The 22,424-nt window shown below is 38.5% G+C and overlaps 1 protein-coding gene across 2 annotated transcripts in view; it reads left to right on the forward strand.

Moving 5' to 3' along the window:
- inppl1a (inositol polyphosphate phosphatase-like 1a) overlaps nt 1-22,424 on the forward strand; it is a 43,240-nt gene that overhangs the window by 3,165 nt on the left and 17,651 nt on the right. For both annotated transcript variants that reach the window (XM_066666419.1, XM_066666428.1), the window contains 10 exons: nt 13,950-14,013; nt 14,708-14,849; nt 15,127-15,211; nt 16,459-16,605; nt 17,836-17,926; nt 18,855-18,944; nt 19,101-19,193; nt 20,608-20,758; nt 21,602-21,708; nt 22,049-22,151. In XM_066666419.1, coding sequence (XP_066522516.1) covers nt 13,950-14,013; nt 14,708-14,849; nt 15,127-15,211; nt 16,459-16,605; nt 17,836-17,926; nt 18,855-18,944; nt 19,101-19,193; nt 20,608-20,758; nt 21,602-21,708; nt 22,049-22,151 — 1,073 coding nt within the window. The remainder of the gene's footprint in view (nt 1-13,949; nt 14,014-14,707; nt 14,850-15,126; nt 15,212-16,458; nt 16,606-17,835; nt 17,927-18,854; nt 18,945-19,100; nt 19,194-20,607; nt 20,759-21,601; nt 21,709-22,048; nt 22,152-22,424) is intronic.

Raw genomic sequence — 22,424 nt, forward strand, 5'->3', positions numbered from 1 at the left:
CACATATTGTTCTATGATATATGAATTCTCAAGTTAAAAGCAGTAGGTGTGTGGGAATATTTTGTATATTTTAACAAATTGGGCACATTAAGTCTTGTAATAAAACCTCTTAATGTGGAAATGATTGTTTTGCCTTTAGATTTACAGCTTTGTTTTTGGCATTATGCCATAATTATGACTGCTAGGATGTGAGAGACAATTTTCTTCCAAGTATTTTCCATTCCAAATATTTTCAAATGGCAACAAAGATGCACATTCTTGTTTAAACTGAAGCAAAAGCGTCCCTCTCCTTTTCTCCTCAGCTTTGCCTGAAACACTGAAATGAAGTCACAGCCACATAGAAAGTGAAACAGAAGCTTATCTGCTTCACCTCATATAGTTTTAAAAGCCTTTTTCTTCATCTGCATGCATTTATAAACCACAGAACTGGATTTGGTTTGCACTCAGAGGTTGGGTGTGGGGTGTGTGCAACCACAAAAGAGGAGAGATAGAGTCAAATTGCTTCAGCCTTTGTCGTTTCACTCATTTTAATATCCATAACTAAAACAGGACTTTGGTTTTAGTGGTAGTAGTGAAGTTTGATGGGTTTAGGAGTTGAAAGCCCAGTGGCGGAGATGGAGATGGCGTGATGGCCTTCACATCATTGTGGCATAAAAATAACCCCTACTCACGTTAAACTCCAGAGGGAAAACATGTTGTCGGTTGTACCATCTGCAAATCAGTTTAGGTTTAGGTGAAGATTGTTCTAAAGGAGCTCTTAAATTTTATTTTATTTTTAAACCTTTTGTAAATGGAGGGACGAAATATTACTTACAATGCAGTTTTTTACTACTTTGTTTTACATTCAACCGAAAAAGAAACAAAAAAAGAGGAGACAAACAAATTTAAGGTCTCACCAACTGCCTAAATATTCCCACACTCTTGTCTTTAAGTAGATTTTGATGATAATAAGTTGAAAAGTATTACTGCTCTCTAATTGGGTTCCTATTTATTATTAATAAAAATATAATAAACAATTGCTTATTTGTATAGCATCTTTAATAAAAAAATTCAGCTGAAAATGCTTTAGAGAATTTTTTGAAACAAAACAAAAATATGAAAGAGTAAACTTGAATTGTTTGTGATGATATAGGGAAGATGATGATGATGATGTTGTTGGTGAATGATTGTTACCATTATATAGAACCTTTCTACACCCCTAAAGCCAAAGTTTATATGAAGTCGAGTATGATTGGGAGACCAAGAGTGACCACAGTGTTAGATTTATTGCTGGACACTGGGGTGACATCACAATTCATTTTCAGGAAAAGCCCCAGGGGTCTTTTATGACCTCAGAAGGTCAGCAATCCATACAAGGGAATGTTCATTTGTAGCCTTAATAAATGGGTGAATTGTTCTGTTTTGTGAATGTTGTTTATAATACTTTTCAAGTGTCTTGAAGTAGTCATCAATGAAATATAATTTTTCCTTAGTCGTAGATGAATAAAAAAAATTGTAAAATATTAATAAAGTGTGTTTCCTTATAATGCCATAAGATATTTCTCACAGAAACTTTGGAAAATCTTTGGAGCATCAGGCTCTTTCAGATATGTAGTGTAGAGCTGGACATGTGCTCTCACAGCAGGGGGGGCGAAGCCTGTGCAGTGTGTACAGGAGGTAAGGCATTAATTCACTGTGATTCTCCGGAACATTCCCGGCTCTGTTCACACAGGGGTCACTCTGATATTGCTTGAACAGTGTACTAGAGGGCTGGCAGGATAAAGTCTGGGTAATGTCCGAGTTGTTTGCTTTCACAAATACAGCTCATCTGTAAGAGCAACTGTGACTCAGATGTCCAGAAAAAGAGCTTGGACGTCCCTGTTCTTTACTTCCTGAGAACATGGTTAGAACGGAGCAGAAGGGTGGTCAGGCTTGGGGTTCACAGGAAACGGGTTAATGATAATGCAGTTATTTGTCATTGTACAGCGTACAATGAACCGTGTCTTCCGCATTTAACCCATCTGTGGCTGTGAATAAACACTCACTCTAGTGCACTAAGGGACTTAATTGATGGACACACCCAGGTGTGGGTTCGGTGCCGTGCTCAAGGGCACCTCAGCCTTGGATTGAGGGGGGAGGACAGTGCTGTTCCTTCACTCCCACTGCCCCCAATTTTTCTGCCAGTCGTGGGAATAGAACCAACAACCTTTCAGTCCTAAGCCCTCTTCTCTAACCTGTTAATGTTTTTTGAAAGATATCGGAGTTTAAAAGCTTAAAAAAATAAATTACTAAATCAGAAAGAGTGTTGCTTTATTTGAACCAACCATGTATACCAAAAAATAAATAAATATCAATATTATCATTGAATAAAGGCCCTCTTTACATTAACCTGTGTGATGATATTATCCAGTATTCTTTGCACTCAATTTTCAGTGTTGTCATTTGTAAAATAAATTGTTGAAGCAGAAGTACCAGTGGTTATTTCCCCTCCAGACCACATTTGTAGATCATGTGACCCTATGTGGGTTTAGGACCCTGTGTGGTTTGCTTGTGTATAAAAGTGTATGCCTTTACGAGCCATAGAAGTCTTGAATCCCAGAAATGTAGCGTCACCAGCGCATGCATGTCCTAACGTGAGTTTCTCTGGTGGAATGGCAGGAAAAAGGAACACAAAACACATGTATACACACCCACAGACAGATGCACACACCTACACACACACACACACACAAACGAGCTTCATGAGACTCGAGTGATCTCAGGTTGAAGAGGTGGGAGAGTATTTTTAAAGAATGCAACTCTGTTGACTCTATTACAAAAGCAGCAGGGTATGTAGGTTTTATTGACATTGTACCATACCAATAAAAATATAAAGATCAAATGTAGCTGTACATTGAGGAGTCTTTAGACGTAGTTAGGGTTGCATGGTCAAGAATGGCCCAGGAGGCGCTGTTCAGAAACTACCATACCAGTGAAATTTCAGGGGAAATTCAATTTAAATAATAAACTTAAAAATTATGGGACCTTACAAGTTTGGGAAGCATTGTCTCAGCCTTAGAAAGCAGAAGTGAGCCCGAGACAGTGTTTTTTTCTGCATCTGAAAACATGGGTCCAAGACTTTGTTTGTCTGGGGGTTTCTCTTCTCTCTGGCTGTGGCTGAATGAGGAGTGGCACCAGAGTTAGTTATTTTAAGAAGACGGTGGCCGTGTGTGTGTGTGTGTGTCTGTGTGTGTGTGTGTCTGTGTCATGGGCTAAATAAAGAGAGGTGGTGAGTCTGTGCCAGCTCATCTGCTTTTGTTGCAGTTCCTTAAGGCCCAGTCTGAGATCTGTTTTTCTCACAGTGCCGCTGTAAATCTTAGAAAGTTCACTGTAGAGGGTGTGTTTACTAGGATTGTGCGGAATCCTCATTTTTAATGCCAACATACGGACTCAAAATTTGATTGTGGTATATGTGCGGTACCATGGGGAGTGTGTGTGGGGTCAGGGTGGGGAGGTGCACTGTCGAGCTGCACTGAGCCTTATATCTGGGAGTGAAATATTTTCTGAATGTTTGTGCTGTGAAGTTTAGCTCAGCACCGCCCGTCAGTGCGTTTCTTAGAGAGCAAATTTCAGCGACTGGTTTTGGAGGAACTGAAAATTTCCAAAATAAACGAACTAAGACGGCCCTACAGTGTTTGGCGCTAACAGGCACTTGGTTTAACACACCACAGCACATAATTGTCCAGCGAGCTGAGGCTCAAAACACACAAGCCCCATATTCCGAGCACAAACTCGAGTGAAGTGTCTTCTGAGTACTTTGTGTTTTCATCCTTCTTCCTATCGCTCTCCTAACCTAAGCTCAGTGCTAAGCTCACAACTGGTGGCGGGCTTGGTTTTCTCAACCCGTTTTCAGACTGTCACATCTCTAGTCAGTGAGATCCCACAGTAGCTCACTTAAATGTGCAAAAAGGTTTGGCCATGTTCTTAAAGAGACAGAACAGAAATTTGACACAGCCCACACGTCATAAATACCGCCCTCATTTTGAGATACCGTCCACATTTTTAAATATTACAGTATACAATATTATCGTTATACCGCTCAAACCTAGTGTTTACATAGTTTTACATCTTTCCACTTTTTCTTATCACAAGGGGTGTTCACAGCTGTAAAGTGCACTAAAGAAGCAAACGATCTGGCTTAATATAGCAGATACTATATCATATAACCCTCTGTTCATAATTTTTGTGTTGATACGATTATCAATATCTAACATCTTGATGAAGCTGCTCTTTATTAAAGTCAGCATTCACAATTTTAATAAAAATGGTGAATGTCATGTTTAATCTACCACAGTTAGTTCCAGCCCTGCAGTGTGATTAGCCGAGAGACGCTCCTGTAGCATCAATATGGTATGACAGAAGCACTCTGATTGAAGCTCTTCAGGTATTACTCTGCCACAAACAAACGGCAGGTATCAATAACGTGTTGCAAATGTAAACAAGACAATAAATCGCTGTATCAATATTTTGTCCCACCACTACACGTTACCCTGCTGGAATTCACTGAGCTCATGAAACACATTTTTTCCTTTACAGGACTTGAACATTTCTCTATAATGCACATATAACACAGCTTTTCAGAATAACCTCATAAAAACCCCAGACACACCCACCTTTGGCCACTTGGAATCATGTTTGTTTCCTGGTGTTTGGAATAGCTCACGAGACTTTAGATAAAGATGTAGTAATGTCTGTGGGTGAATATCCGCAGTACAATCAGCTGTAGCTTCTTCTTCCTTCTTGTAATAGTTGCAGGGAATGTACCTGCTGCATTCATTAAAGTTTAAACATCTGAATGTGGCCCGTGATTCAGGTTCCTCTTTAAAACATAACTTGTACATCTTTGATGTCCAAAGAAAAACCTGTATGTCCATGTTTGTGGATGTATAGTTTACTACATCATTTGAACACAGCAGCTGTCCGGTGTGAAAATCCCATGATGATAGACCAATAAATGCTCCAAAACTTGGAATAAAATCTTTTAATTGAAATGTAAGAAGATTCTTTTCCTTCTCCTCTAAAGTTACTATTTTGGAGATACATGGGTCTTAGTAGATTTTGTAGTACTTTTGGCATGGATTGGATGGCACTTTGTACTTCACCAAAATGGAAACCTATAGCATTGGCCAAAGCAGTCATTTGTCTTTGAAAGCTGATGTGCTATTTTAAACCGAAGCACTTCTGATGGTGTACTTAACATGCCACACTCAAACCACTCGCTTTAGTTTCCTACAAAAAGGAATACTCAGACTAAAACAAGACCAACATGCATATAACTAGGCTGTTTAACATAAATATACTCTACATTAATAATGTTATCATTAAGCAGTGGTTTACAAACTTTTTCTGCACTGAACCCCTTGTGTAGATAAGAATCATTTTCAAGTCTGTCGCCTACACTCCAAAATACATAGGAAAAATTATTTACACCCCTCCCCCCACACCAGACAGATTTTGATTATTGAAGTGAAAATCCCGAAATTGTGCCCTGTGCAATAGCGATATTGTCTTTATCATTCATAGCAAAATAATTGAATATAAATTGTGTGCTAAAATTACTGTGCAGTTATGTTTACCTTGTGTAGCACTCTGGCAACAATAACTACAGGCTTCCAAGCATATAGTTTCACTGGTAATGTTCAAATATCAAAAAATAATAATAAAAATCATCTGTCTTTATGTGAGACTCTTTGTGGATGGTTTGGTCGGGTTTACACAGCAGGTAAAATTCAAATCAGATTTTCTGATGGGCTGTTCACCCATTTTTTTTATAACCTCCCTTTGATCCGAGTTTTACAATTTTTTTTTACACTTTTATCCTTTATTTTTTTGTTTTAAAGCATTTTGAGCTGTGTTTACATATGAAGGTCTTTGTTATTATTATATTACATTTCGTCCCAAACGTTTACATTTTGAAATGATGGAATGGAAGCAAACTAAGCCCAGTTTCCCAAAAATTTCAGGGAGAAGAGTGTTCAGTGTGAACAGGCCAGACATATGTCAGTTTTGTTCACTCAGTGGAAGAACTTGCAGGGTGTATCTTACAAACATGGTCTTTCCAAAGAGGGGGAGAGAAGAGCTGGTGATCCTCATTTAGAGCAGTGTTCATACAGACATGACCAATGTAAATCTGAGACAGATGTAGTGAGAAATTAGCTCTTCTCATTTTTACTTATTTATAAACTCGTAACACCAGTTTCCATAAGTTTTTTTTTTTTTTTTTTTTTTTTTTTTCCCTCAGAAAATGAGTAACAGGATCAAATAATTCCACACGTTTTTCATTTCCCAGTATTTTTTTTTTTTTAGAAACAAGAACACTTTGACCAGTCTGTTTCCATTCCTTAAACACCATAAATTCAAGCCATAATGCTTTGGATGAACTTACACAGATCATGTCTCACTGTTGCTGTCATGTCTGTCTTTCCCTCAAGGGAGTAAAGCAGTGAGGAATGTCCAGTTAGATTGCTGTAAAAATGCAGGAAATCCAGTCTGCCTAAGTCACGAGTTGCATTGCCAAGAACCTAATATGGTTCATAATTTGTATCCATAGACAAAGCGGCCAAAATCTGAAGTGAAAACGTGAGAATGTATTTTTAGCTGTTCACACAGCTGCAGAGTCAACACATCTGTGTCACATATGAAGACAAATGGTCTGATTTGGGCCACTGTTCCCTGCCTTGTGAACGTGGCCTTAGTTGAGACCACGTGAAGGGCTGTTGCTGATTACTGATTAGTTTGTAAATGGCAATTATTTATGCTGTAATCACCATTAATACGTGCAGGTTTACAGTGGTCTCTTTGGCAGTGTGCTCCGGGACTGTGTGAATTCCCGTGAGTCATCAGATTACTCACTGAACACTCATGGAGACTGTCTCAGATTTGTTGGTACATCTGGGCCATTCTCCTGACCTTGCAATTCTGTAGATGCTTGTAGTGTTTGTGAGAAAAGTGGAACTTTGTGCAGACGTACGCAACAGCTGAAAAACTCCTGACCTACGAGATACTTTGTTGAATTTCTAAGTTAAAATAAGCAAACGCAATCTGAACATGGCCCAAACCTGAATAAAACATTGTTCTGCCACTTTTAGTACACAAGTACTCCTACACTCGTTTATATGTCTCTCACTTCTCATGCTTCTCACCTTTGGGTTTGAAACCACTGAAAATAAACAACGTTTCACAGATATTCACATCTATTCACATATTTAACATCTCATTTCATCTTATTAAATGTTGAATTGCATGAGGACAATATGTTGTTGTTTTGGTGTGATAATGTTTACACTTCGCTGCTTAATTAACACACTACATGCTCTATTAACTACACCAAGTAGTGGGGGAACACGGCACTAGATAGAACAATCTTTAAATTGGACAACTTGCCCAAGTTTTTATTTGAATTTAAATGATAAGAACTATTTGTGTACTCTTACACACCTACAGCGATTGTTATCAATGGTATTTTTTTTATTATTATCATAATTATTATTATAGTTTTTACAATTGCTTTAAACTTTGCTAAAATAAAAAAAATATTGGATAGAATTATAATAATTGTCACTGAACGTAAATTTCTCAATTTCTAGCTATTATTCTGTCAAGTTAAATCTTGCATTTTCTACTAGCACAATATATTAGTTAAAATGTATAAGTCAGAAGAGATTATAATTTGTTTGTTAATGTAATAAATGATTTATTTGGCTTCACCCACACAAGCAGGTGTTCATTAATGGTGAATAGCTGCTTCCTGTTCACCCTGAATCGAGCACACATCAGTGAGGAGGAAAAAGCAAAATTTTTTTTTTTTTTTTTTTTTTCCCCTCACTGTTTTCTTTCTTCTCCATTCTTGTTTTCATGCTTGTTTTTTTTTTTTTTTTTTTTGTTCTTTCGTTTTTACTTCATGCTTTTATTTCTCCTTATGTCTAATCATATTGCTTGAATTGACCTAATCTCAGCCACATACGCTCCACTCACAATATGATGGAAAGTCTTAGGGCTGGGCAATTAACTTAAAATTAATTAAAATCAGCATTTAGAACTTCTAATAAACATAATTTTGTATATATCGATCATGTATGTTCTGTTATGTCCCCACTGTGTCTTACATGTACTGTTCCTTTAAAACCACGCCACCAAACTGTAGTCACGATTCTGCCCCTCTCTGCCCCATGGAAGCAACCTAAAAACTGAGGCCAACCGTGGTTTGGACGTGTTGTGTTTTGACTATAATTAAGACAACACTGAATAAAAAGTCGTCAAATGTAAATGCTGAGAAAAAAAAAATTCAGTGACCAAAGCACAATCACACACCAAATATAAACAGTGCTCAAAACATGAGAGGAACAAGGTCCCAGCAACGTTATAAAAACTATCCCAGCTTTAATACTGGAGCATATTTACAGCACAAGCCTTGTCACTGAACTATGAGGGTCAAAAATACAACACAATAACAATATAAACGTTCATTAATAATAGTTGTGGTCACCTGGTTTATTCCCAGGAAAGAAAAAGAAAATCCGAAAACAAAGTGCTGTTTACACACACACAGTCCTGCCTTTCAGTGTCCTATATAACATGCTCTACTTTTCTTCCACATCTGTCATGATGTGACTAACTTCCTGCAACACCAGCATATTTACATAGCACAGTCACCCGGTTGCCATGTTTATACACTCCTATTGTTTACTTTGGACTTTTAAGAAGGCTTATCCCAGACATGTCAAATTAGGATCATTTAAATAACATGTTTAGCAGGTCATGCATTTCATAGTGCTCTGCAAAACACAGCATGACATCACTGTTAAGGGCAATAGAGATAGTGGTTAGTTTGTAAATGAGACAACTCTTAACACCTGCTTCAGTATTAGGAAATAATCTTCATGGTAAAATGATAAACAAATTTCTGTGCAAGGTTGCATAAAATGCCTTAATGAAAGTTTTCCCTTTAAGTTGCCCTTAAACCTTCCAAAAATTAAGTGTGTTGTTGAAAAAATGCCTTAAATGCCGACTAAGTGTTTTCTGAAGGGAATCATCATAAAATCCAGTGAAGTGTTTTAAGTTTTGTTTCATTTTTGTTTATTTTAAAAGCTGTGTAGAAGCCTCTCCAACAGTGTAATTTTAATTTAATTTTATTTATTTATTTATTTTTATGTGTCCTTATCATGAGAACCGTCCACCATTACAGCCACAAAACCACCTAGTGTTGGTTTAATACGCTAAAAAGCTGCGCATTTTTCAAGCAGACACAAAGATTCATTTTAATAGCTGTAATGTACTTGAAATGGGCACTTTTTGCGACTGTATTATCGAGGAAAATATCTTGGATCGAAACTCATCAGAAGATAGTTTTAAAGTCGGATTGGGTTCAGAGACGAAAATAAATTAACAAATAAAAGATCAGGACTTCCCTATTTCACATATAGTCATCTAGATATGGCACCATTTAGGATTAATGCTGCCAATTTTACTCAAATCAAATGGCTGTCAAATGAAGCAACACTTTGGGAGTGACCTGCTGAAGATGCAAATTAAGTTTATTTTAGCCCAATATTCAGTTTTCTTTACATTTATTATTAATTATTACAACTTTATAACTGCAACATAGGTAGTGAATTGTGTTATAAAGTTGTGTTTTCCAGTGGCTAGATGTGTATGCTGAATTTTATGGACATATGACATGACAGTCATGAATAGGAATGAATAGGAAATGTTCTTATTTTATCACTTTCCACTGTCTGCATGAACAACAGTTTACATCACTTCAGTGGGAACAGGTGGGGCTAAACTGCCACGGTTATACGGAAATACGATAGCGATACACCAACTGTTTGTACAAGTGATTTTTGCTGTTAGTTTTCTTTTAGAGAATGTTAGCATTGCATAAACTTTTTGTTTTCTCTTATGATTATGGCTGTGGGTTAAAGACCGGAAGCAAATTGTAAGTTTATTTATTTATTTATTTTTTTGACAGGTGTTTTCTGTTCACACATTTTTAGAATCAGATCAGAAAAGGTCCTTCTCTAATCCCTCTAATACTCTAGTGTAGATTAATTACATTTGTGTTGGCTAAGGTTTCTCTCATGCCATGCGTTTTCAGTAACATTGCCATGGGGACATTTATGTGGTCTTCATAGTTGAAAAACTTTTTGGTTCTTTAATTTTGCCCTGAAGCTGTGCGGCTAATATATCTAATGCACAGTGGAAGCTTGCATAGGGCCAGTTAGCACTGTGCTAACTTTGTAAGCCAGAGTCATCAGTAATCTTATGTCTAGTCATTACAAATATACCTGTGTGTGACATCTTGATGTCTTTGTCCATACATTTGTCCACTTTTACAAATCAGGTTAGAGATGGCACTGACCTGACAGAAGGTATAAACATAAAGGCAACATCAGCAGAACAAACTGGACTGAAAATAGTGATCCAATGCTGTAACCAATTAAGCCTGAAATAGCACATTCACAAATTGAAGGAATGTAGTTGAACTAACTTCATTTGTCCTCAAGGGACATTTCATTACTTGGCTTCAAGACATTGGATAATCTTATAAAATAGAAAATGGACCTGTGAAAAGTTCCATTCATCGTTCTACAGTCAGCGTCATGTAGGGCTGGACAATAATTCAGTATCAATATTTATGGCAATATAAATAGATTTAATAAATGATCTTTTTTATATTTCAATAAACATTATTTACAGCACCTGTCACTGACTAACGGTCATTTCAGGGCGCTGTTGTCTGTTCAGCACTCAATTTAAAATTTAGTTTAAAAATATTAATATTGACAAAGACAAGAGGTTTATGTTTGATGGTGATGTCATGTTTCTTGTTTTTTATTGGAAGTTCTTCAGTGGATATTTTATAATGTCCATATCAATATCTGAATAATATTGTATCAGCCAATATTAAAAAATATATTGTGATATAAAATTTGTCCACATCATCTGTATATAACTCCAGGTTTAAATCCTGTAGTGTGGGCCAGACCTTAGAAAGATCATAGAAAAATTGACTGGGTGGTTTTGTTTCACAGTGTGTGGGTTGGTGGGCTCCAGATCCAGTCCAGGAAAAAGTTTAGAGACCATCACCTAATGGTGCAGCCACTTTGCCGGCCAAGATTTGTCCTGTGCATTTCAGCACACAGGTCAGACTGAGGTCAGACTGCCAGAGTGTTTTCTCAATGAGAAATTGCTTAGACGAGGCCTGCGGGATGTGCCCATGGGCTCAGCACCCCTGCTACACTGGCCTCATCAACATGACGCTGCAGAACCCCACAGTAAATTGCATTCTATGCCTGCTGCATCACGCACTTGAGCATTCCCAGTCATATCAGCACTGGTGATCTGCAGAGGAAACCACAGATAACGCTGTCTCAGTTCCGTTCTCAGACTTTACTGATGAGTTACAGCTGAGAGCATCTCAGGAAACACTGTTCACAGTTAAATTAAAATTAGCTAAATACAGTTTTGTCTTTTAGGTGCATGTAAAGTTGTTGTGAGTTTGGTCAAATATTAGTTTGATAGCCAAGTCAGATCTAATCAAAATTCATCATAATACATGAGCTTTACCTCTGTGTGGTACCTACTATACTCTGCTTTTCGTGAGATATTCCTTTAAGGCTGTTATATTCTTATTTTTTTATAGTTAAACCCTATTTTAAGTTTGTGTTTTTGCAGCTTTTATCTTTTGTTCCTGTTAAGTTTATGCTGAAATATCCCTTTAGAGGAGGCATAGCTTCTGGAGACCTACTGTTTTTACAGCGAAACAAACACCCACCTCCTGTTTGTGTTCATTCAGAAGCTTTGAATCTTTTAAGGTGGAACAGTGTGTTTTAGTAAGAAAGAGGCTGTAGCTTGTTCCTGCAAGAGAAACTTGTCTGTAAGTTTTTATTCACTGTTCACTGAATCACGACAGAAACTCATTTGTAACTCAAGTTGTTTAGTTTTGTAGCACTTTCGCTCTGTGTTTACTTTCATGCAGTTAGCGTTCTCCGGAATTTAGTCAGCTCCACCTATGGAGCAGGAATAGAGCAACATCCTTATTGTTTTTATTTCTTTATTTATTTATTTATTTATTTATTAATTTATAGTGTTTGGGGTCTCTCTGTGGCTGTGTACAAAAACGGAATGTTTTTGCATCTCAGAGCAGAAACATTCACTGGGTTTTAAAAAAATTTTTTTTGGGGGGGATTTGAACACCTCCTATGACTGTGGTTAAGGACTTGCGTTTAAGGTTGTTTGTTTCTGACCTACTTTGATCAAAACCATATTTTTAGGTGATATATTTCTCTAAGGCAGTTGGAGGTTTTGCATCTGTTGTACTTTAGGCTGAAAAGTCCCTTTAAAGCAGCGGTGATGTGTGTTTTATGAGCTGTTGCTGCTTCACGGTGCTGGCTGCTGATTTGGTCGTCATAGTGATTCAGCTCCGGGGCACAGACGTCTGATTAATTATAGAGCAGGGGGCAGTAAGAGAAGCTGTGTGTACGTGTAAGTGTCCGTGTGTGTACGTGTCCGTGTGTGTGTGCCCTTTCAGATGCCGAGCACCAGTTTTGGGAATAAATGCAGAACCAGAAAGGATTATACATTTATTGACATGTATGTATGTGTGTTATGATTTTCGTGAATACTTAGAACCACAAATAATTAGACATATCATGTGCACATTAAATGTGTGAATCTGAAGCCCACCAACTCTCACACTGTGAAACAAGACCCACCCAGTGAGTATTCTGTGTGCTGCCCAAGTCAGAAAACATGGGATAACAAACTGTTCTGATCCTGCTCCGCTTCTGACGTCAAGTGCAGAGACTTTAGAATTGCCCCACCCCCTCGCCTGAGTCTGTCCAGTTTCAGCGGACCCACGTTTATGTGAGAGGTTAAACGCAGCAAAACAGACACAACGACAGGAGAAAAAAAAGAGCACTGAGTAAAAACTGAATAAAAACGAGAACGGAGAAGAAAGAGAACCGAGTGAAAACAGCAAAACTCCAGAGCTGCTCCTCGCTCCTCACTGCTGTGCGCTCAGGGTCGGGGGGAAAAGCGAGCAGCTCGTTATCATTTAAAGGATCAAGTGCTGAAAGCGGGTGTTCTGAACAGGGCTGTTTAGACGCTGCTGCGGGGCTCGTGGGGTTTTGACAAAAGCAGGTCTTGGACATTTCATTAACAAACAGAACTGATTCCACTGTGGAGAAGAGGGGGTTATGAACCCTTTAAGTAGATATATGTAACCTTCATTTTTTGCTGTGGGAGAAGTATCACCGTCTGTGTGTGTGTGTGTTTATGTATGTACATGTGTGTATATGCGTGAGACGGAGAAAAAGCAGTGTCTGTTTGAATGAACCTGTTGTTGTCCGTCAAAGACTGGAGTGGCTCTGGTTATGACGTGTTTCTCTCTCTCTCTCTCTCTCTCACACACTCACACACACACACCAGAGAGACAGATGCTGGTGCACACACATTTGGTAGTCAAAACTGTTCTGTGTGTGTGAAATCTTCAACAGACTGGCTGTTAATGGAAAGCCCACTGAACCACGAACTTTGATAAATAAATGACCAGAATGAGCTCACAACAACCTGTGCTACATACAGTAATAAACTACAGGATCAGTCCTGACTGTTAAGACATGACTGTTTGAAAATCATACGTATTTATAAAAAAAATTAAAGTTAAAATTTTAATCCAAAAGTGAATCCAGAACAGTTTTAGCCAAAAACCGACCAGCTGACAATAAATGATAAAAAAACATCAAACAAAATCACAGATATTATAGTATGTGCCATGAAATAAGTTGTGATTCATGAGATTGGGGATTGAAATAGTGGATTCATAATGGGAAGTTTGTGAGATGTGAATCTCTCTCTCTCACTACCCCTCTATGTAATTCTCTATCTCTTTCTCGCTGCCTCTTTAACACAGCCTCTTTTTTCTCTAGATATCAGAAGCATGTTCATACGTACAGGATTCTACCAGATGAGGAGAGTTTTCTGGCGGTGCAGGTAATTCTGTGTTTGTTTGTGTGTATGTCTCTGTGTTTGACTGAAATATAAAAATCTGTGTTGCTGAGGGTGTGTGTTGTGTACGTGCCTGTACACAGACAGGAGACTTTTTGTTCTAATGTAGAGGCTGCACTGAACAACTGGGAGCACTGATCCCTCCACTACATATCCATAACACCAACCTCCTTCCCCCATTCATAACAACTACACACACACACACACACACATAAACGCACATGCTGGCAAAACAATTCAGAATAAAATTAGTTTTTGGTTTGAATTCGCTGTTTGAATGAAATAATTGTATTTTTTAAAATACACTTTTTATCATATCCCACGTTATTAGTGATCTTAAAATATTTGTGAGTGAATTTAATGGAACAGCAGAGGGATAGAAGTGTAGCTGCAGTGGGGGCTAGACATGAATATATGTTTATTTATTTATTTTTAATGTTAAAAAAAAGAAGAAGGTTCCCACTTATCCTTTTAAAGGTATAGTGTGTGTGTGTGTGTGTGTGACATTGAGAAGTTAGACACAAGCATATATAATAATACTTAACTTACAACACATTTTATCAGTCCGATAGAAACAAGCTGCTGGTTGTTTTAGTAGCTTACAGTGGTTCAGCTTTAAAGTCAGATGTTCATCTTGTGATTTCTTTGTGTGTGTGTGTGTGTGTGTCTGTGCCTGTAGACATCTCAGGGCGTGCAGCCGAAGAGGTTTAAGACTCTTCCAGAGCTGATCCAGCTTTACCTTCAGCCCAGTCAGGGGCTCGTCACCACTCTACTGCTCCCTGTGGAGAGAGAGGAGAGCACAGAGGAAAGAGACTACTCAGGTAACTGTGGACAGCTTCACACAGGCAATCCACCTACCAGTATTTGTGCAAAATTAGAGGACCTTGAGGAAACCCACTCAGAAACAGGGAGAACACACCCCACGCTTCACAGACCGTAACATGATGTGGGGATTAATGCTAGGACCCTGAGACCCAGCAGCTGTGTGGCAGTGAGGGGCCTGAGGGGTTTCCAATGCAGCCCTGCAACAAGAAATCATAAAAAAAGAAACAGGAGTACGAGAAAAATATAAAAACAGACTTTTATATTGTCTTCCAGATGGAGAGGATGACAAACCCCCCCTCCCTCCTCGTACTGGCTCCGGTGGCCCCGTCTTCCCAAGTACGGACACGCCCCCTGAGAGGTATTCTGCCTCCCCATTTATAATGTTGGATTATTGGATGGGTACATTGTTTGAAAATTTAGCCAAGGATATTTTTATTGCTTGTTTTGCTTTTGTTGTTTTTAAGTTTATTTCACTGTGTTTTGTTGATTGTTTGTATGTTGGAGATCCCTGTTAATGAGCAGTGTTTGATAGCCACATTTTAGGCCCGTAGTTCCCAAAGTGGCGGTCCTGACCCTAGAGATGGCACAGAGCTATTGCACTGTAAGGCACAGCAAATGAATGATAGTGTGTGCCATTTGTAATAATTCCTCTTTATTTTTTGTTGAGTAACCGTTTTATAATTTTTGTTATAATTGTTTGTTATATAATTGATGTTTTTTTGTTTTTGTTTTTTTTGCTTGTGTAAGTCAATCCTTATGCCTTAAGTTTCTCCAAAAAGGTGAGGTATATGGTTAATTAACTTATCAATGGTATCAGATCTGTTTGGGGTATCGACCAATGCGCAAAGTTTATGTATCAGTATCGGTATCGGAACTGAAAAAGTCGGATCGTTATATTCCTAATTTGAATATGGGGATTTCTGTGTTAGCTTTCGTGAATGTAGTATTACTTCATTTTTAGGTTGTTTTTGTTGAATAAAGTTACAGTTGTCATTTTTAATACTACACAAGAGTTATTATAAAATGACAAAAGAGTGGGGGAATGTTTGAGTTTTGATTTACAATTATACTTGACACAAAAATGCTTTAAACTTGTTTGTACAACTACAATAACATTTTTATAATAAACTCCAGTGGAGTCTGGAAGCAAAAAACACGTACGTGTGTGTGTTGGATTGGAGGGGCTGAAATATACTCATCTACCAAGAAGGGGCACTGCAGAAAGTTTGGGAAACACTGTTCTAGCCCTTCATTGGTGGTCAGTTTATGACGACAGTGATGCTATTGGCTGAACTCCTAGAAGCACTAGGTGCTTCTAAAACCAGAAGCACTGATGTGTGTGTGTGTGTGTGTGTGTGTGTGTGTGTGTCGGAAGGGCAGTCTAGTACCATTTCTGTCAGCATTTTCGGTTTGTTCCACCTTTAATAACTCCTCTTGGTTCAGCATTTTCCTAAGCTGCACACTGCTATATGCAGCAGTTAAATATTTGGTTAGAAACACAAGCCAAAATTGTTGATGTCGCTCTTTTTTCCTTCTTATTCTTAGTTTGTCCTCCTTTGCTATTATTTAACATATCTCTCTCTCTCTCTCTCTCTCTCTCTCTAGTTGTCCTGTAGGGAATGGGCTGAGCACTATTTCTCACGAATATCTGAAAGGCAGCTATGCGCTGGATCTAGAGGCGGTGAAGCAAGGGGCCAGCAGCCTCCCACACCTCAACAAAACCCTGGTGTCGTCCTGCAAACGCCTTCATGGGTACAAAAAGCTCTTTACTGATGGTGCTTTTTCACTGCATGGTCCCTACTCGACTAACAGTGTTGCTGGAAACTGGAACCGGGTTCTTTTTTGTTATTCCCTGCTTGAGGGGATTAGGGACTAAACCATGGTGTGTAAACTTTGCAGAGCACTGATTGTCCAGAGAGAGTCGTCACTCTACGCCACATGATGCAGACGTCCAGCACCAATTCTCCATCTGTAAAATCTCCGGCTGCAGCAGAGATCACATTGGTTTTTTTTTATCCAACTAACAACGGCAACTCGTAAAATTACGCCGTGGTTTTTTGAGGAGGTTCAAACGTCAATGCTTAACGTTACTGCCACCATTGTTGTGGTATCGAAAGCTCGCTGTTCCTGTTAGAGGTGGGGTTTTGAAACAATACATATACTTTTTAGAGGGGAGCTTTAGAAAATTAATCAGGGACCAAGGAGTGTGTAGAGCTGAACCAAGTAGGTACCGTGAAGTGTAAAAGCGCCAAAATCTTGCTCAGTGTATCATTTGTTCATTTTTACCACAATGGTGTCCTGTATTGAACTGATAACACTGAACCTCTAATCAGCAAACTAATATATTTAACTGTGTGTTGTGAGCATCCTAACCAACCAAAGAAGCTGCATATGAGCTTGGACCAATATGTTACTAATAGTTAGTATTAATGTTGCTTGATTATTCACTCTCTTCTAAGACTATCTTTTCTTCTTTCATGCTATTAAAGCTGTGTGTTAGCTATCCTTTCTTTGATTGTCTCATCATTTTTATGTTGTATGTCAGTAGTTAGTTGTTTTTAGATGCTAAACACCTCATAGAACTGGTTGTAAATCTCACTCACTCGCTCGTGTTTAGCAGGTTATATATTGTCCACCAGTGGGTGCTAAAAAGGATTTAGTTCATCATAAGGTCTGTGCTTTGCATTAGTGACATTCTTTGTCTTTGTCTCCTTGGCGTGATTAGTTCAGTTCAGTTCTTCATTTGACAAGTGAAGAGCCTCATGGAACTGACTGGTAACTGCACATTTGAACAAAATGTTCCACAAGGGCGTACTATTTAATGTTATGCATCACTGATATTGTGTGACACTTTCTTTATTATTTATTTATTTTATTTATTTATACATTTATTTATTTTGTTTTTACTGTAGTAAAAGTTTCCTAAACATAAGATAACTCTCTCTCTCTCTCTCTTCTCTCTCTCTCTCTCTCTCTCTGTAGAGAGGTGGATAAAGTCTTGTCTGGCCTGGAGATCCTATCTAAAGTTTTTGATCAGCAGAGTGCCTCCATGGTGTCCAGAATGATTCAGCAGGTATACATCCTTCTCCCATTTATTTCTGTTTGAGTTCTTGATGCCTACTGCTGTTAATAAAATAAAGTTAATAAAGGTTTTTAAAAGACATTTAGAACTACAGTCATGGAGACAGTCCACTTCCCTGCTGGGTTGAGAAAATGTAACTGCAGCTGTAATCTCCAACACCAAGACTATATTTAGAAGTGTGAGCTCATACATTTTGGCGTCTGTTTTTCTGTGTGTGTGTGTGTGTGTGTGTGTGTGTGTGTGTGTGTGTGTGTGTGTGTGTGTGTGTGTGTGTGTGTGTGTGTGTGTGTGTGTGTGTGTGTGTGTGTGTGTGTGTGTGTGGACAGTTTGGCACTGAGTTGAAGATGGGGAGGGACCACATCCTATTCTTCCGTCACTGTATGATTGCTGCCTGTCTTTGTACAAATGAATGCGTTGGAGGTGAAGCAAATGTCACCTCATTTCCCTGCAGTTCAAATGCATGGATAATCACTCAGTCCTGTTTAGCAGGCTTAAAATTCTCCACAAGAGGGTGCTGTAACACACTAAGAATGTAAAGAAGTAACTTGTTCAAGTGTAAATTTGTGCCAAAGACTGTTTTTATTGGATGTAGTATGAAATGTTGTAGACTGCCAATGGGCAGTTGGTAATGTGTTTAGCCTTGAGTATGTGAAATGGACATTGAGTATGTGTGTGTGAGAGAGGGAGAGAGAGAGAGAGTGTGTCCATGTGTGTTGTATGCAATATGAAACACGATCAATGCCTTTAGGAAATGGTTTGCATCTGCTAATGGTAGGTGCTGAGAGAGAGAGAAAAGAGCAGAAGTGCTTTTTGCACAGGCAGCATTTTGTAACGTTTAGAGCTTAGAACTTGTCACATTCTGATTTAGTTGTTGTTGTATTTCTTTCATCTTTATTTCCTCCATCCATCTATTTCTCAGTCTGTTAGTCAAGGTGGAGATCAGGAGCTGGAGCATCTGGTCACCAAGCTGTCCATTCTCAAAGACCTACTGTCCTCCATAGAGAAGAAGGTATGCATACAAACACACACACACACACACAGCCATCTGTGTTGCAGGTCACTGTTTATATTCAGATAAGATAAGAATGAATATGTGTGGTGTATTGCTTTTATGATATTTCATTTTTGTTTCTCTCTCTCTCTCTCTCTCTCTCTCTCTCGCTAGGCTTTGAAAGCTCTGCAGGATATGAGTGTGGCTGTTCCCTCCATCCCCCTCTCTACTCGCCATAGCAAGGCCATTCCAGTCCAGGCTTTCGAGGTAAAACACATACACATGTATTTTTAAACCTCCTCTGACATCAGGTCATGTGTGTGTGCTGTTGGTGTTATGTACTGTGTGTGTAAGAATAATGAGTTACGTATATATATTTTTTATATGTATTAATATATTTTAATAATATATCTTTATTAATGTGTGACTATTAACTGACAATCCAAAATGTTGCTGAAATATTTTATTTTACAATGTCTTTCATTAGAACATAAAATTAAATCTACCAAACTTTCTAGAAATTTGGGACACTTACTAAAATTTTTATTTTTTCAATTATGAAATAAGTTGTGTTTGTTGAATTTACACAAATTAAAAATTGATGTCTGCAACACACTCTCACAAACACAGGGATAGAATGGAGATTACCACTGGGTCGCATCACAGATTCTTTTAATTGTACAGTTGAACCATTTAGGAACTGAAGATTCAAAGTTTTGCAGTTTTAGAAGAGGAATATTTGTCCATTCCCTAAGTATACCAGGCCTGCCATCGCCGTTTTCTTATACATCAAATAAAACCAAATTAATTGTATAGCACTTTTTACAACTGATGATGTCACAAAGTAGCTTCACAGCATTTCAGAGAGACAAGGTTTTAACGTGAAATGTAAAAATCCCCCAGGAGAGCGAGGCCAGGGCCAACAGTGGCACAGAGGATCTCTCTCCGAGCTGAGTAAGAAACCTTAGCTCACACGGCGGGGACCTATCCTCCTCTGGTCAATCTACTGGTGATAATATTTTGGAGTCCATGAAAATGTCAGTGTAGGGGCAGCTCCAAGGAAAGTGGTGGTGGCTGGAGCGTGGGCAGCTGGTCTGAAGTGTGGAGGAGGAGTTTGAAAGTCATCCATCAGTGTCCAGACAGAAAGGGGTGTGGTCATTTACTCAGAAAAAGGTAGAGGGATGGAGTTAGTCTTGTTCAGTTTGGGTGAATGTAAAGCATTTCCAGAGTGTGGCTAATGACTCCGGCAGATCTGACTATGACAGCTTTAATTAAAAGGAGAGAACCAGAAGGACACAGACGCAAGAGCTTCCTGAAACACTGCATCCCTCCGCTCCACCATCGACAAACCTGAGTGATCGCGTGAAGCGGCGGACAACACCCACGTCTCAGTTTACTATAATTCACTGTGTCCATAGACCCCTGGATCTGCCGCCTTTATCTATGGGGAGCATTAACTACCAAAAGCTAAACTAAACTAATGAGTTTTTAGCCTAGATTTGAAGATTGCGGTTGTGTCTGAGTCCCAAACTTGCATGTGCGCGCACACACATTTGTAGCTTTAAGTGCTTATGGAAGTGCACTCAATGTTGTACAGTTTCTGAAAGAGAGGGTGTGTGTGTGTGTGTGTGTGTGTGTGTGTGTGTGTGTGTGTGTGTGTGTGTGTGTGTGTGAGAAACAGGTGAAGCTGGACGTGCACCTGGCAGACCTCACTAAGATGGGGAAGAGTCAGAAACACACTCTGAGTGTGGATGTGGAGGGAGGGAAGCTGGTGGTGATGAAGAAGATGAAGGACTCTCAGGAAGACTGGACCACCTTCACCCATGACAAGAGTGAGCAGGAGAAGTTATCTCAGCATCACACAGGGTAGAAAAATGGGGCAGTCTCATCCACATGGGGGTGGCTATGTTTAAAGTAGGTTTAAGTAAATACTGTCTGACACCTCCAGCCCACTAGGGGTCAGTGTAACAGCTGTTTTATAATGTGAAGAAGAATCATTTCAGAAAACAATTGCACCTTAACACTAGAATGACTAAAGCTACGGTTTTACCACATTTTTCCCTGCCATAATTTATTTCCAGTGTTTCTAAATATATAGAAATATATACATATTTAAAAACAACTTTTGTCTGATAATTTAATCAAATATTAATATCTGAAGCCTCATTATTATAAAAGTAATAATCATTTTGATAATGATTTATATGAACAGCTGATTATAAATATCTAATGTAGTAAATTCAGGTAAAATGCAGCTTGAAATGGGAGTTTATTCTGAAATCACTTTTAGCTTTTCCATTCAAGTTTTTAAGCACATTTTCAATATTTGCAAAATCCTGCTATATTATGTTCATTTCTTTCTTTCTCTTTCATTCTCTTCCCTCCTTCACTATTCTCAAACCCTCCTCCTTCATTCATTAACGTAACAAAAGTTGACTGATGGCCCTCTGACTGCTAGCAAGGAGGAGGGGGCATGTCCTTAGGATCCAAAGGTTTCAGTCATGCTTGTGTTAAATATTGTCTTTTCCAGTCACAATTCCTCAATATTTGCACTCTTATAAAAGAGGCAGAATAAAAAGCTTTCTTTCCTGATCTTTACAAAAAAATAGCTTGAATCTTTTGACATTTAATATCTTTTTTGTTATATTTGTTTTTGTCTGTGTTTGTGTGAGCAGTTCGGCAGCTGATAAAGTCCCAGAGGATGCCAAATAAACTGGGCATTGTTTTTGAGAAGGAGAAAGACAAGAGCCAGAGGAAAGATTTCATCTTTGCGAGTGCTAAAGTGAGACCACACACACAATATTGCACTGTATTATGCAGCAGTGACTGTTACATAATCAGCGTAATTTGTACCATGTCCTAGAGTGTTGTTTGTGTCAGGACAAACAACAACAACCGATTGGATGAAATGCCTTAAAGGGGATGTCATCACTTGTTTGGTGCATTAGCATGTTAATTTTGGGATCTGGAGCGGATGCAGTTGCAGGGACTTTAGAATTGCCCCAGCCCCTCGCCTGAGTCTGTCCAATCATAGCACTGGATATTTTTTTTTTTTAATATTTTGTCATATATGACAATTTTTTTTTTTTTTAGATATCTTTTGCTCTTTCTTTGTTATTCAGAAAAGGGAAGCTTTCTGTCAACTCCTGCAGCTGATGAAGAACAAGCATTCCAACCAAGACGAGCCCGACATGATCTCTGTATTCATAGGGACCTGGAACATGGGTAATTCTCTCACACACACACACACACACACACATATATATATATATATATATATATATATATATATATACATACACACCTCTTGCATGATTGTTTCTTCTAGTTTTCTGGGAAGATTCACCAGTTTTCCTAGGATTTTCATTTCTGTGCTTTAGTGAAACTTAGAAACCTCAAAATTATTTTCTAATTTTTTTTTTTTAAATGATAAGTTCTTCAGCTATTCTTCCATCATCACTTTGATTTCTTTTTGCTTTCGTGCTTGTGAAAATTTGT

This window comes from Hoplias malabaricus, chromosome 1, assembly GCF_029633855.1.
Source record: "Hoplias malabaricus isolate fHopMal1 chromosome 1, fHopMal1.hap1, whole genome shotgun sequence".
Classification (NCBI taxonomy): domain Eukaryota; kingdom Metazoa; phylum Chordata; class Actinopteri; order Characiformes; family Erythrinidae; genus Hoplias; species Hoplias malabaricus.